Source organism: Strix uralensis, chromosome 8, assembly GCF_047716275.1.
Source record: "Strix uralensis isolate ZFMK-TIS-50842 chromosome 8, bStrUra1, whole genome shotgun sequence".
In the NCBI taxonomy this organism is placed as follows: Eukaryota; Metazoa; Chordata; class Aves; order Strigiformes; family Strigidae; genus Strix; species Strix uralensis.
The window spans coordinates 3,696,688-3,711,679 of record NC_133979.1 but is presented as its reverse complement, the minus strand read 5'-3'; the positions used below and the strand labels follow the sequence as shown (position 1 = coordinate 3,711,679).

Sequence of the window (14,992 nt, the reverse complement as noted above, 5' to 3'; positions counted from 1 at the left end):
AAAATCTCTTCTTGTAAGTTATAATTCAAAATATTTTTTAAATTTAAGTCATGTTTATGTTTAAATATTTGCAGATGCACTGAGAAGATTGAGTTCTTATTTTGTGTTTAAAAGTTTGACTTTTATCAGTACCAGACAATTTTGTTGTTCAGTCTCCAATGAGAAATGGGGTAGAATTTAATGTTTATTTTTAACCCTTGATTACTGTTCACACTTTCATGTTCATGGTGATACACAGGTATTTTGTTAGCAAGTAAACGTGCATGCACAATTGTATTTTTAAACTCCAACAGGGGAGGTTTAGACTGGACGCTAGAAAAAAATTTTTCACAGAAAGAGTGGTCAGACAGTGGAATAGGCTGCCCAGGGAAGGGGTGGAGTCACCATCCCTGGGTGTGTTTAAGGGTCGTTTGGATGAGATGTTGGGGGATGTGGTGTAGGGGAGAACTTTGTAGAGTAAGGCTGAGGGTTGGACTCGATGATCCCAAGGGTCTTTTCCAACCTGAATGATTCTGTGGTTCTATATTTTCTTTTTTTGATGTTTAGTGTCACTTCTTGTTCTGATTTCTTGCATGAAATGCCTATGCTGCAGAATTTAGCATTGTAATTAAGTGCTGTGTTTGTACACATACAGTGCAGTAGACAATAGGGGGTTTTTTTTCTTGTGCATGAAGGTTACAAAACATGTAACTGTTTGTCTTTGAATCCATTAGAGAAAATATGGGGCTCCGCCTCCAATGAAATTGCCACCTCCTTATAGAGCACTTGAAAGACTGCATGCAGAGGAAGCTAACGTGGATGAAGACGAGGATGAGGATGCTTGTGCAGAGAGTGAGTAGTGCCACAATCATTACATCAGATTACATTTATAGAACACAATCAGATTGTGATAAACATATCTGCCATTTATTGCATGTATTATGGGAAGTAGTGCTCAGGGTGGCAATAGCATCTCATCCTCAACCTTGTTCTTACCAATGGCTACTGATTTGTAACTTAGATAGTCTTCTCTTCCTAGCCAGGCTCCTATAGCTCAGCTCTTCTGAAGAGATGTAGGAAGGGCTCTGTTTATTTTCAGTCTTAAAAATGTCTGAGCAATGTGTAGAGGACTTGCTTTGGCAGCGATGTCAGCAGTGAAAGGCAGGTGTTGTGCTTTACTGTTGTAATTGCAGCTGTAGTTGAGCAGACACAGGTTGAGAACCTGGTGCACAGTCCTTGTCCAGAAAAGCCTGCAGTTGCTTTCAGACAATGCTGTTCAAGCAAAATATTTTCCTTGAAAAAGAAAAATCTGCTGACTTATTGTTTCAGTACTCTACTGAAAAAGGATCCCCTTTTTTTGTAGCACCTTTTATGGGAAAGGTTCTGCAATTGTCCAGTTCTGGGTTTTGCAGTGAATTGTGACGATGTGCGCTCTGTGGAAGAGTAGAGACCTGAAGAGTAGGATGCAGCGCAACTTGAAAGCTTCTGGCAGTGTGACTTAGATTCCAGCATACTGCTTTGTTGATTACAGCTTTGGATAAACAGAATATTATTATCCATAGCTTATCTTCCAGTAAAATATTTAGGAATACTAAGATTGCAGTTAGGAGTCCTATCTTCTAAAATTAGCTACCTTTTTTTTTTTTTCTCTTTATAGTCTTTTGTATCAAATCAGCGTACATGTGGGGGTTTTGTTGGAGTTTGGTTTGGTTTTTTTGCTACAGTGATTTTTCTCATCATCTTTTGTCTTGGAGAGGTTTTTGTTTGCCCTAGTTATGGGTAAGCCAAAGCAGAGAGATGCCTTTGTAGCTTTTGACCTTGAAGCGCCCATGGCTCCCATTCAGAGTGGAAGTTCCTAGCTTGGGGCCTGCTGGTGGGAAAGCTCTTCCAGCATCTCTTGCTGATTTCCTTGGCAATGGTGTGCCATTGAAGCCAAGATAATTAATGAGTTTGGTTGGTTTGTCATTTTTAGGGCTGCTTTGGTGGAGACGAGAAGGATTTTGGAAGGTTGTTCTCATGGAAACAGTAATGGGGACACAGAAGCAGAGTGTTCAGCTCTGCCTCTGTTGCTTTAAGGGAATGCTGTGAGTTCTTGAACCAACTTGAGATTTTTCCAGATCTCCCCCTTACTGAGATTGTCATCTCATCTGTTTGAAGTGTGCCACATAGTTACCTCAGGAAGGTTTTTCAGTGTTTTTGTGGGGAGTGGGAGTGAGGAGGAGCATTTGACTGCAGACTCTGTGGATGTTGAATAGAATATATCTTGAGCTTTCAAACCAACTCTAAACCATGAATTGTAGCAAACTGATTTCAGCTTGTTATTAAAGTTATAATTCCCAGATAAAAGATGTATTTGATAAGTAGCCTGACACCTGAGTTATCAAATTAGGATATGCCTCAATCTGAGTGCTTGCTAGACCTAAGTTAATACGTTGCACAGAAATAATTTATTATTGATGGGCTTGGTGTTTTTTTAAGCTGTTCTGCCATGCCTAATGATATTGCCAGCTGAGTCTAACAGCTAAAAAGGTAAAGCTACTGCTGATATTAAATTCATCAATCCTACCAGATGTGGCAGCAGCAAGCAGATCTATTCAGATGAATCTCTTTCTCTCTACCCTTTTTACTGATTGAAGTTGAATGTTTTGCAACAGCTATCTTTCCCGTGAATCTTGGAAAACCAAGATATGCATTTTCCATTTTATTCTTCCCCACCTTGTTCTGTTTCTTTAAAATAAAAAACAGGCTAAGGAAGCTTAAACTAAGTTTGTACCTCAACCCTTGAAATAAAAAGCATGTTAGAAATGATCTAACTGTACTTAACGATATTAAACATCTTGACAGCTGTGGAATGGGCTTTTACAGAGTGTCTTTTCTGTGATCACTTGAAAAACAAAGTTTTCTCTGTAAATTCCAGTACAGTATTTTTTTTGTGAACTACTTGAGGTTTGTAACTTCTGTCCTGATTCTTGAGCGCCTTTCCCAGAAATCTTAGCCCAGGTCAGTACTTGCCTTTTTAACACTGTCCATTTGCATGCTCATGTTGGTTTATTCCTTACCCACTTTATCCTACTAATTCTACTGATTTTGCAACCTTAACTAATTTTCTGAGCTTCAGTGCACAGGTGAACTAGATTTATTGTCTTCCTTATTTAGAAGATAAGGTATCTTAAAAGGAAGAAGCAGTGTCAGCTTGGGTAAATTCACGTCATAGCCTCTCCTTCTTTCATTTACTTCCTGTAGTTCTCAATCTCTGTCAATAGCACGGAAGGCCTTAGCGGGCATTTTGAGGTGGGACAGCTGTTAAATCTGTCCTCTGGTTGTGCTCCTGATGGATTTTATTTTATTTTTTCGCATTCTTATTAATACAACTGCAGTGTCACAAACCTGCTCATCAAGTTCTCTCATACTCCAGAAATACTTTACTTGTTCCACTTGACATTTTTTCTCCTTGCTTGTCACTTGATTTGACCCATGCTCTTATCTTTTGTCTCTGTGTCCTTCATCATTCCCCATACTGAAAATGAAAGCAAAGCATTGTTAGTCTTCCTGACGTACTTAGAAGATTTTTCTTTCCTTTCTGTCCCATCCATACTGCCTCAGAGTCTTCATGTTTTGCTTGTTTTCTCCTTAAAGTGGCTGAATAACCTTTTGGTATTGATTTAATTTCCCCTGTGGGATCTAAATCCACTTGCCTTTTGGCAATGCTCCCTTTTATTTCTGCTTTTCCACCACTGAAACTGTAGCTTTCATTGCTGACTTGTTGGAACAAACAGTCATTTCTTATAGATGTTCTCCCTTTTCTTTTCAAATGTTTTTGATCCAGATAGGGTGAATCCTTGTTAGGAATAGAACTACAGGGTAGCTCTTGGTTTAGAGAAACTCCAAATGTCCTCCATGTTTCTGTGGTTTAAGAAGTTTAAAGTTCCAGGTGTTTGGTTTTTTTCCAAATGTGTCTTCTTGCACCCAAGAACCTTAGTTTCAGACCTGCTTCTGCTCTATATTTCAGTTTCATTTGAACCACCATTACTTCCAATATTATTTTCTAGGTTCTTAGCTAGACTTTGAAGGCAAGTTGAAAATAGTATTTCCTCTTGTTTTACAACTTCTTCTAGTGATACTGTCAAATCTTTATCAATATTCAACTCTAAACCTATGTGATGTAGTTTTTGTTTACTCTTTGCTCTGACTTTGCTGTTTTAAGGCTTTCAGTTTACTCTTTAAAATAGTTTTGTAAAACTTGCAGTGTGTGCATCCTGCTGCAAAAAAGAGCCTTAAAAATGCTTCATCTTACAGGAGGTTGCTCTCCATGAAGAGGTTTTTTTAGGCTTCCCAAACCTTAAAAACATCAGGTTTTGAATAGGATTATTTTTTTTTTTAATCAAAACAAGTAAAAGGAGGGGGGAGAGTGTACAAAGGAGCTATTTGTACTTGCAAGCAGCTGTGCTACAGACTGCATCAATAGGCATTGGTGTGTTTTCCTGGAGTGGTGGATGGCTGTAGGTGTGCACCAAGAATCTGCTAATAGACTAATGTGCACCCTGTTGCGGCTTATTGCTCTAATGAGGGGTTAGTAGTAAAAAGAAGCAGAGGAAATGGATGGGCAGAGTAGTTTGTAATGGAATGTTTTGTAAGGTTTTCCTTGGGGCATTCATAACTGTACAATTTAGATATACTTTTGTGATTGAGTTGAAATGATCATAAGTTAGGAAAGACCTTAAAAAGAACAACTGCTGAAAGAACTTGGAATCCTTAATTTCAGTTGATATTATATTTTTTAGTAAAATCTTTTGTCTAGTTAGTTGACTGAGATTGATCTGGCTGGTTTCAAGTAAGTTTAAAATAATAAAAACAGATAATAATAAAAAATTTGTGAAAGGTGGCTAAAATAATGGACTAGATACTGCTGTGCTCAGACTTCCTGTCTGCAAGGATATTTAATTGTATCTAATAAGGGGATAATAACACCCCCTTCCTTTTATTTTGTCTCTAGATAATGTAAAAATCAATGAAGCTGTAAGAAAGCATAATGATTTATCTTCCTAAAATGCTTTTTGAGAAATGGTGGTTTCTCTACCAAAGCAAGATATTTTAAAACTACTGTAGTATTTTGACTCTGCATTCCCTATTGTGATAAATCTGTGGGTGTGGAGGGTGCAAGAGGGGAGAGTCTGTGTGTGCTCACGTGTGTAAGTTGGTTCAGACAAACCCATGCTGCCTGTTGTCTAGGTAGGGTTGAGCTGGGGTTAGAAAGCTCTTGGGCGTGTGAGCAGAGTGATTTCATCACATCTAAGGTTTTTAGCAGCTTCTGTAGTGTCAGTGATATCCATATTCACGTGAGAGGATGGTGGCTTTCATTAAAAACCAAAAGATGAAAAAAAGGAATAGAGTTCAGTTGAGACTTTGTAGAAGGTATGGTCAAGTATACGGGATGTGCAGAAATACGTCCTCGGGAAGCGTCTACGTACTGCTGTGGGCAAAGAGGGGAAAACGATCATTGGCACTTTGGACAAATGCCAGAATTATTAACAATGACTAAAATCAAAACCACTGACAAATCGGTATAATTCTTGAGGATCTGACTGTTTAGAGTCTTTTAAGTGAAACTGTGCTAAAACAAAGGAAGGGTCATTCTTAATTTAATTTTAATTTGGGGGGGGGGACAGTGATGTTCAGGTGAGGCAGCTTGTGTAGCCAAACACTGCCTCTCCAATAGATGTCACTGCAATCAACAGCAAATAGAGATGATGTTCAACGAGTAAGAGAGAGCTTGGAAAAATGCTTCAAGCTTCATGAAAATAAAATATTGAAAAATTAGTAATTGCAGTATTTAATTTTCTTAAATATAGTAACAAGTGTGTTCGGGATGGTGGATTTCCAAAGATCATGCAAGAGCCAGGATTAGACAAATAGAGCAGTGACGTTCATTTTTTAGCTCTGTGTTAATCTCTATTTAATATGACTCTGTACTGCTAATCTTCTTTTCCCATTCTTGTTCTGACCCATAATTAGCTAAAATATGTAAGTTTTGTAACCAGCTGTAATATCATATCCAGAAGGGCTGTACACACTAGGCAGACGCACAAGCTGTTGTGCCACATGAGGACAGATTATGATGTTGGTGTCATTGTAGTTTGGGGTTGTGGGCTGGTTGGGGTTTTTGTTATTGGGCTGGGGTTTTTTACTCTGTTTGTGAATCACATGCACAGTTCTCATCATCTGATGAAGTATTGCAAAAGGAAATTACATTTTTGATGAATTAATAGTAAAATTGCAGCTGGGACTTCTTGTATTTTTTACTGTGTGCTTGTACATAATGCACTGAACAGATGGCTTTGTGTGTGCTGTGATACATATTCTAAAGAAAGGATAATGAACTTTAAAAATGAACAAATTAATGGTATTAACAAAATAACTGAGTATTTTGAGTTGTTTTAAATGTAGCATTTGGAACAGAGAATTAGTAAGGACTTCCCAAAATAACTAAGTATGTTTATAAATTTAGAGAGAGATTTTTATCTTTGCTTTTTTTAATTACTAAATGAAGGATTTTGAATCTCTTCAGATTTCAGTTCAGCACTCATTGCAGTAAAGCTAACATTGCTTGTTTAGGGTTTCAGCAAATTACAAGTTACGATGAAGTTTGAATCCTTCTTATGCTTATAATGACAGATTGGTTTTGTTTTCTGACGTTAAAAAAAAAAAAACAACCAAACCCTACGCCATGAACACACATCAGTGTTGGTAAACTGCAAGATTTGCAGCACTGGAAAATAACACATTTAATGAAGCCATTTGATGAAGAGAAATTCGTTTCTAACCCCTGTAGCTTGCATGAAAAGGATGCTTAGATAAATAATGTCTATTAACTGCTACTTTGCCATGCAGTGGGTCATTAAGCGCGATAGTACCTGCAGCTAACAGCGATATAAACAAACGTTTGAGGTGACTCGTGTTTGGAGATAGAGATGTCATTCGAATGCTAGCAGAGTAAGCCAGTGCACAAACAGCAGCCGTAGAGCATCAGTGGGTCAGATGTGGGAAACCAGAGATCTGCTTCTCCCTACATACTTTCATAGGCAGCTTTCATCTGCTGGCAGATGTAACTGTTAGCTTGTGGGTAGCTTGAAATTAATATAATTGATGGCATCTCATAATAGAAACAGACAGACGGTTTGCCCTTAAGGAGAGAAAAATCTCAGAAAAATAGGCCCAAGGTCGTCAGAAGAAAGACAAGCACTGAGTCTGTGTATGATGAGGATTTGAGCTGCTTACAGCATTGAATGTTTGTCAGGAATGCAGATATCTTGAAGTACATGCTGGTACAGCAATGGTACAAGGGGGTTTCCCAGGTAAGGATTCAGATCTATCTCTGTATTATGTTTGTTTCCAGAAAGTCATTTTAAGTATTTTTAGTGATAATTTAGAACTAGTGAAGTGCTGGAGATAAGAAAATAATAGCACAGATCTTTTTTTTTTTTTTTTTCTCAGTTTGAAGCATGGACATATAGCATGATTGAAATAATGAATGCATTTAATATCTTTAAAATATTTTGTCTTGTGTTTGCTTATAAATCATTGTTTCTGTGTATGTTGGTGTTCAACATTCTTATATACAAAACTGATGTGAGCACGCAGTGCTTAAAGTATAAGAATTCCTAGCATTAAATTTCTTGCTATATAGAATAATCTACTCTTCCATAACTGTTATTGTAATGTAGAGACAGATGGCTGAATTTTCTTCACTTTGCTTGTTAAGAATGTGTTAGGTAAATGTTTTTAGACTAAAATAAAAAGCTGCTGGGGAATCTAAACTGAATATTCAGCATTTTCATGGTATAAGGAGGCAAAACAAGAATAAAGCAATGTGATAGTAAACAAATGAGCTGTTTGCAATGAAGGATAATCTAATCTTTAAATATTGCCTTAGATTGCATTTGTTCTTAGGTATGATCTTTTCTTCCCACACAAGCCAGGTACCCAGAGAATAGCATTAAAATGCTAGGCATGAAATATACTGATTTGATGTTTTAAGGTTATTACATTGTCTAAGACATGGTGCAGGTGGCTTATGTTGTTTGGGATCTTTGATCTTACTCAGGTGTTACAGATAAGTAATTTCATATAACTTACAGATAGAAGATAATGTCTGTGGTATAAATCTGCATACACAGGTATCACTGTACAAACTTGCTAAGAGAGGATAATACAAGTAGCTCTTTATATTGCTCTCATTGAAGAACACAATATCACTGCAATGACTTGCAACTAAAAATATGTAAAAAGGATGTAGATGTTTAAATAAATAAATGAAGGGCAAGCACTAGCCCATAAAAGGTGGTTATGTGTTTATATTCCTAAATGTCTGATTTTTAGATAGGAAGATATCTTTCATCATTACCATCATAAATTATGTTGCTCCACTGCACAAAAAAAAAAATTAAAAAGAAATTCTGCTGTGCATCATGTCTTGTCCAGACTAGCACAGAATTGCTTTTAGTTAGATTACAGAATAGATTATTTGCATAATAGCTCTGTTCCAAAATGGTCTGCTTCATTTAAACAGTAGCTACTCCAAATATGTAGTGGAAGTAAGCCTCTAACAGAAGGGAAAGTAAAAATGTTAAATGACAATAATTTTATTCTTTACAGATGTTACCTAGTTTTTCCACAGTATTACAGTAATTGAGACAGCTGTCCAGAATAACTTCTTTAACTGTTTGAGAAAGTTGAAGTTATCTTTTGCTCCTCAGTCTTAAGACTTGATTCTCTCTTATTCAATGTAGTGGCTTAGGGGCTAGTCATCAATTTACCTTCTGCTTTGAGCAGGTATGTAATTGCTCTTTATCAGGATAGCTGGCATTTAAAGAGCAATCCAGAATATTTATCTGTAGGTATACTAGCTATAGTACACTGTGACAGACTATGAATAATTTTCTTTATGTCTTGTAGTGGCCACGTGCGTATTGGAAACTACTTGCAAGCTAATGACGTTAGGAAGGAGATCTATATATACATGCGCATATATATAAGTGTGTGTGTGTGTAAAAAACTATCTGCATCAGATGAACATCTCTATTTTATCTGCAGATTCAGAATACTTTTGCTATATTGAAATTAGAAGAGATGTTGTGGCAACTGGCTAAAGGGCAGGTAGTTCTTTCTGCTACCCCAGAAGTAATAATGAGACTTTTATTAGTAATATAATGATGGGCATGTCTGTTTGCTTCAGTTCTTAGAGATCATGGCTTGTGCTTCTCTGTCTCTGCGTCCCAAAAAAGTTATTAGAGGAAATGTTAAAGCACTGAGCTTTTGGGGATCATCAAGGAGACAGCAGATGTCTGCTGCTGTGAATGTAAAAAGTGCACGTGTGTGCGGGCGTGTGCTGGGCAGAGATGGAGCGGAGGTCTGAGGAGCACAGCCCTCTAGAGCTGAGGAGCCTGGGCTGCGCTGGCACCCCTCTGCGTGTGGGCAGAGTCCGTAGCCCGTTCTGTGTGGCCCCCCGTGCGCTCCCCAGAGGCCAGGGGTGAGCACCTCCATCAAGACACCCATTAACCTTGGTGGATGGAAAGTGTTTCCAGCAGGCAGATGGCACGTCGGGTACTGCCTAGCAGTGGCATCTTGGTGCTGTCTGCTCCCAGCTCTGTCCTTGCCCTGCCCACTGCCCGTGCCGTGGGAACCAGCCGCTGTCAGGATCCACAGCTGTAATTCCAGATCCAGGAGCAGAGCTGATGGTGGCATCATATTCTGGGGTCATTTTGAGAAGGTAAGGGAGAAGGGGGAGCAAAGTGGAGTAATGGGGTTTGTGAGTTAGAATGTGCAACAGGAGAATAGGACAGGTAAGGGGACTGTCTTGGTCTGGGGGAAGAACAAGGCTTAATTGTGGAGGAGGACCCTGCTTTTCTGCGTGTCTTTAAGCCAGGCCCACGCAGAGCCAGGAGCCACTGCCGTCCCGACAGCAGTACCTGAGTGAGCTAAACTTGGGAATTCCTGCTCAGGTGATGAGTGTACTGCTGCCAGGGAACAGAGCTACAGGTGAATTACATACGTTGTCTAAAGCCAGGAGTGGTAAAACTTGACTTTGTCGTACTGTTTTGTGATTGTTCTGTAGATATCAAATGCTTTTAATAGTGGTTTTGGTTTGGTTGGGTTTTTTAAAATGCTTTAGGTAGTTTCAGAGGTTTTTCATATCCCTTAACTGAAAACCAAATGCATTAGCTGTCACATACTTGTAAATACTTACGTGTTTTATCTGCAATTTCAGAACCATAAGCTTAAGTAGCATTTTTTGACCGTAAATGTTAAATTTACATAGTATACTGAACCAGATCCTCTATAAAGTAAGGTGGGAAGTCGTCATTTCCATGGTGTGATGGTCCTGGAAATATTACAAGATATTGAACATAAATTCCTGTACTTGTAATTTGCTGTTACTTAGAGTTGAACCACATACCTAAATTGAGAGGAATTTGGATGGAAATACCAGAGAGTATGAAGGCACAAGGCGTTTGTTTGTGTGCACACATGCGTGTGGAGCTAAGTTATGGCTCTTTACGCTGTGCTTGTGAGAGCAGTGAGGGATTACACCATCCAAAGGGTTCTTAACAGTATTATGCTACTAAGTCTCCATCCCTCCAGGTGCTCTGGGAGTAAACAGTGAGCAGCAGCATTTGCCATACCTTAAAGCAGCAGCAAAGTGTATCCTATACTACTAGAGTGTGTAATGATCCTGAAATCGGTCTGGTAGAGCCATGACTGCTCCATAACGCAGTCATTGGGCCGCTCAGCCACAGCAGATAGGCTGGATGCCCAGGGAAAGAGGAGGGATGAGATTCCCTTGGTGCTGGACCCTCCTGCGCCCTGTGCCAGGCTCACCTGCGACTTGGACCCTCAGCCCTGGACATTTTTCTGCACTGAATTGTAAACCTTAATGCAAACTCTGTTCTGAACCAGAAACTATATTTCTTTCAAGTGTTTGGCAAAAAACCTCTGTTTTAAACCCCATAAGGTTTCACTGTACTTTCCTCCATTTTGTAACCTGTTATTCTCTCAGGGATCTGACAGGTCATTTGAGGATTAATACAGTATCATTTAGTTGTGTATCATTAATGTATTTACATAGACAATGCAGTAATTTTACAGCAAGAGCTCATCTCAGGATTGAGTTGTTAGAAGATGCGATTTTTTTTTTTTTTTAAATGCTGTTTTTCAAGGGAAGAAAGCCATTAAGTGAACAGCCTGACAGTGTGATATGTAGTGAGGTAACACTGAAGGGCTGGGAGAAGAGTGGAAGGGGAAGAAATGAGATGAGACTGGGACGTGATGGACGAGGGAGGTGAGTAGAGCTGTATGCAAGGATGAGCATGGGCAGTTTATGAGCGAGGGCCAAGAAAGGGGTTGAAAGGGATTTTGTGAGGAATGGGGAGTTCAGCGAAGCCTTTCAGGGACAGAATGATGTGGTCATTCTTTTGTGTGTGCAGGAGGCATATTGTGGCGTTGTAAATGGGTAGGACTTGCACAGTGACACGTGTCAGGGAGAGTGCCGGCTCAGAAGGGCAGAGCGAGCAGCACCCGTGGCAGCTGCTGGCGGCGCAACCGGATGGCTCTTGGCATCAGAGCAAACCAATGGGCTCACCCTTCCGGCGTCCCTGGATGGGTCTGTATAGCAGCCAGTTGGTACATCTGCTCCAGCCCGTCCTCCCTGTCCCCTGATAGCCGTGTGTTGGCAGACCTTCCCCTTATCCTTTTTGTCTGATTTCTGTACTCCACTTGGAGAGACGTAGGAGAGCCGCTTTGAGGGGAGGACAGAGGTACTGGTTGGGTGCTCTCTGTGCTGCGCCCAGCTAGGACTTGAGTGTGGAGTTGTGAAGATTTTAACAAGTACTTCTGTGAGTACTGCAGCTAATGAAGTTGGATTCCTACAGATTTGTGTCTCCCGTTCGACTGACTTAGGTGTCGAGGAAGGTGTGAGCTCCGATTTAAGCTTTTCCTGTGGCTGGAGCATTTCTAAGGGCTTTCTCTCTTGTGAATTCTTTGACGCTTTAATAAAGTGTGATCTCACACCGAAGCCTTTCCCCCAGTCAGGGTATTTATCAGGTTTCTCTCCCTCTCCTCTGCACAACTGCTTATTTTCATGAACTTTTTATAGTACCTTTGAGACCCCTGGTCCACCATCAGATTTGCTTCAAATTGGCCAGCAGGTTCAAAGGTTTGGGGGCAGGAGCTTGGATTGCACAGGGTATGATTGCATAAGCTTTGTTCCTATAGGAAAACAGAATAAATTGATTACCTTATTAGAATTAAACTTTATTTATATTAACAGATTAAAATATAATTAGTAAACACTGGAGCGTAACCCCCGGACTGCAGTTTGGAAGACCTGGCGTCTCTTCTGGCTTGGTTACCGTCTGTTGGATGTCTTGGTTAGCCATCTGTCGTAAGATACACAAAGCATCTTGAGCCTTCTGGACCACCATGCCACAGTTTCCAGGGGTTAGATGGCCATTTAAATTTTAAAATAAAATAAAATAAAACAAAAAGCAGGATCCATGGAGTTCCAGCTTACCCAAAAGACAGTGTTTATTCCTGAGGAGCAAGTCATGGATGCATCTGAATCGTCCCTTCTGAAGGCTGAATTCCACAAGAGGAAAAAAAAAATCAGTTGAATATCAACCCAAAAGATTTACAGTAAAAACTACCATACCCCACTCTTATTTTTCCCTCAAGCGTTTGTTTTTTAACTTTCTCTTAGTTGATTTCCTCCTCCAGTCAGAGTGGAAAAAGTAAGTCTATTTAATATAGTGAAGTTTATCCATTTAGCTCTTCCTCTTGGATAAATCCTTGGAGATGGATTTCTTTTGCCAGAAGGAAAAGAGAGAGTGTTTGACATATTGCAAGTCCCTGCTCACATACATCATCAATTTCCTGATTATAATTGTGTTCATCTAGAAAATGCCCAAAGCTTAATGCATTAATAACTTTATTTCATTAAATACATTAAAGAGAAGCTATTTGTTACCTAATAACATATTTTGGTACTAAAAAAAATCTGTTAAAAATACACTGTTCACTTGTTTGTGATTTTATTTTTCTTCTGCAGAGAAATGAATGCCTTGCTTATCACCTCTTATTTGAAATGTGATATAAGCAAAGGTGTCTGACCATAATCCTTTTATTTTACTCTTTGTGGAAGAGAAAACAGGTCTCGTAGACTCTGTCCTTTGGAGAAAGTAAAAACAATCAGAATAGAATTTCTGATACAAAATATTGTCGTATTTAATCAAATCTGTCAAGTTTTATGATGTCATAAGTGCAGCATAAACCTGATTAACTTCTTGAATAGACTCTCAAGACAGCTGATTAAATAAGATGTATGGCTTATTTAGGGAGTGTATACAACCAGTTTATGATTTCACAGTGATATTAAATGGGGATTTTTGTGTACAGAGGAATTGTTATCCATTCCCAGATCCATGTCCAGATCCTCCTGCCTCACCTGATGGAAAAAGAAAATGGCAGTTGGCTGCATAAATGCAAGAGTTGCTGTCTGACTGATACTTTCAGTGGTAGAGAAATCTGTGTTCTTATTAGCACAGCATACATACTTATTTTCAGTTTATATGACATAGGAGAATTTAAAATGATTCCAAGTAATAAACCCTTGCTTTCTCATTTTAAGAAGAGACATTTGAGTTAATTCTTTATTTGGTTGGTGCCTTTCTTTCTTGGAATAATAGGATTAATCAAACGGTATGTTTTCAGCCTGGAATTTTGCATTTAGCTGTTCGACTATATGAGAAGTGTTTACTTTGCCATCCTCCTCTAATGTTCTGCTATTTCTCAGGCTGAAGCCCCACAGTATGAGACCATCTAACTATGAGCTGAAAGGGGGAGCACCTGTCTCTGCTCCCACCTTCCCCAGTTGTTTATGGTACTTACATGCTTGTTGCTCTTCCCTTCCTCAGGCTGTTCAACTCACTCAGCAGAAAACTGCTCCACCATTAGAGGAATGGTTTTCTGGTGGGTTGGTGACCTGCACAGGCTCACAGGGGATTCTGAGGAGCATGAGAGCTGGCTTGAACAGAGGAGGGAGGGAGGATGTTCTTCAGCTCCACATCGCGTGGGACTTCTCACAGGCTAAAGCTATGATCTAAAATTAGGGTGCTGTGCTGTGGGTCCCTTTCTTTCATCCTGTCCTCCATAAGGCTGGAAAAGGTCTTCACTTCGGGGTACAGCTCAAGCTGAGGTGCCACCTCAGCCATGAAGTGTACAGGCTGAGAGCAAAGCAAGTGATGAGCAGGCGTGGGCTGTGCGAATACTGCTCTGCACAATGCTGCCAGCTGGACCAGGCTGATGAGAAACCAAAGCACACAAAGGGGAGCTGCAGTTTGCTTCTCCTGAAATGGGAGGGGAACGTGGGGCTGTGTTAAAGACAGGAGCGCAGCGATGCGCTGGCGCGTGCACTTGGCTATCTTGTAGCTCAGTGGCTGGCTTGGGAAAGGGATCCTGTGGATTAGTGTTACCAGAGGTTGCCAGTAGTGCTCTCTGAATCATAGGAGAGCCAAGCTGTATATCAGAAATCTTGTTTGGAGATGTGTGAGTAGGTCTTTCTCTTCTGAGTTGCAGGTCTCTTTTGGACTTGAAGCCAACAGTTGCCCAGCGGTGGCTATACCGTTAGTTTGTGTACCTCTTTTACATGTAATGCTATGTTTTACATGTAATACATTAGACATCATAAATTAAATATACATATCATAGCTGAAAATATAGAAAGATATAGTAGAATAATTATTGTTGGTGTTTTATTAATAGAAGAGGCTTTAAAGTGAAATTATATGTATGGATTTGTTTTGTTCTAAGACACAGAAATTGGTAGTCTGCAACATTGCCAGGTGTTGCAGTCATTTTTCATTTTCGTTTTACCTAAGCAATCAAAGGCAAGCCATGACATTGGGAAACTCAGGTTTCTACTTAAACAAACAAAGTCTCTAAGCATTGCTTGATGTTGTAAAAA

General features: G+C 39.6%; 1 protein-coding gene across 3 annotated transcripts in view; it reads left to right on the top strand.

Annotated features, from left to right (window-relative positions):
* The window catches only part of PATJ (PATJ crumbs cell polarity complex component), a 160,522-nt gene that overhangs the window by 70,675 nt on the left and 74,855 nt on the right, over positions 1–14,992 (top strand). For all 3 annotated transcript variants that reach the window (XM_074875879.1, XM_074875878.1, XM_074875880.1), the window contains exon 27: positions 714–831. In XM_074875879.1, the coding sequence (XP_074731980.1) occupies positions 714–831 (118 nt within the window). The remainder of the gene's footprint in view (positions 1–713; positions 832–14,992) is intronic.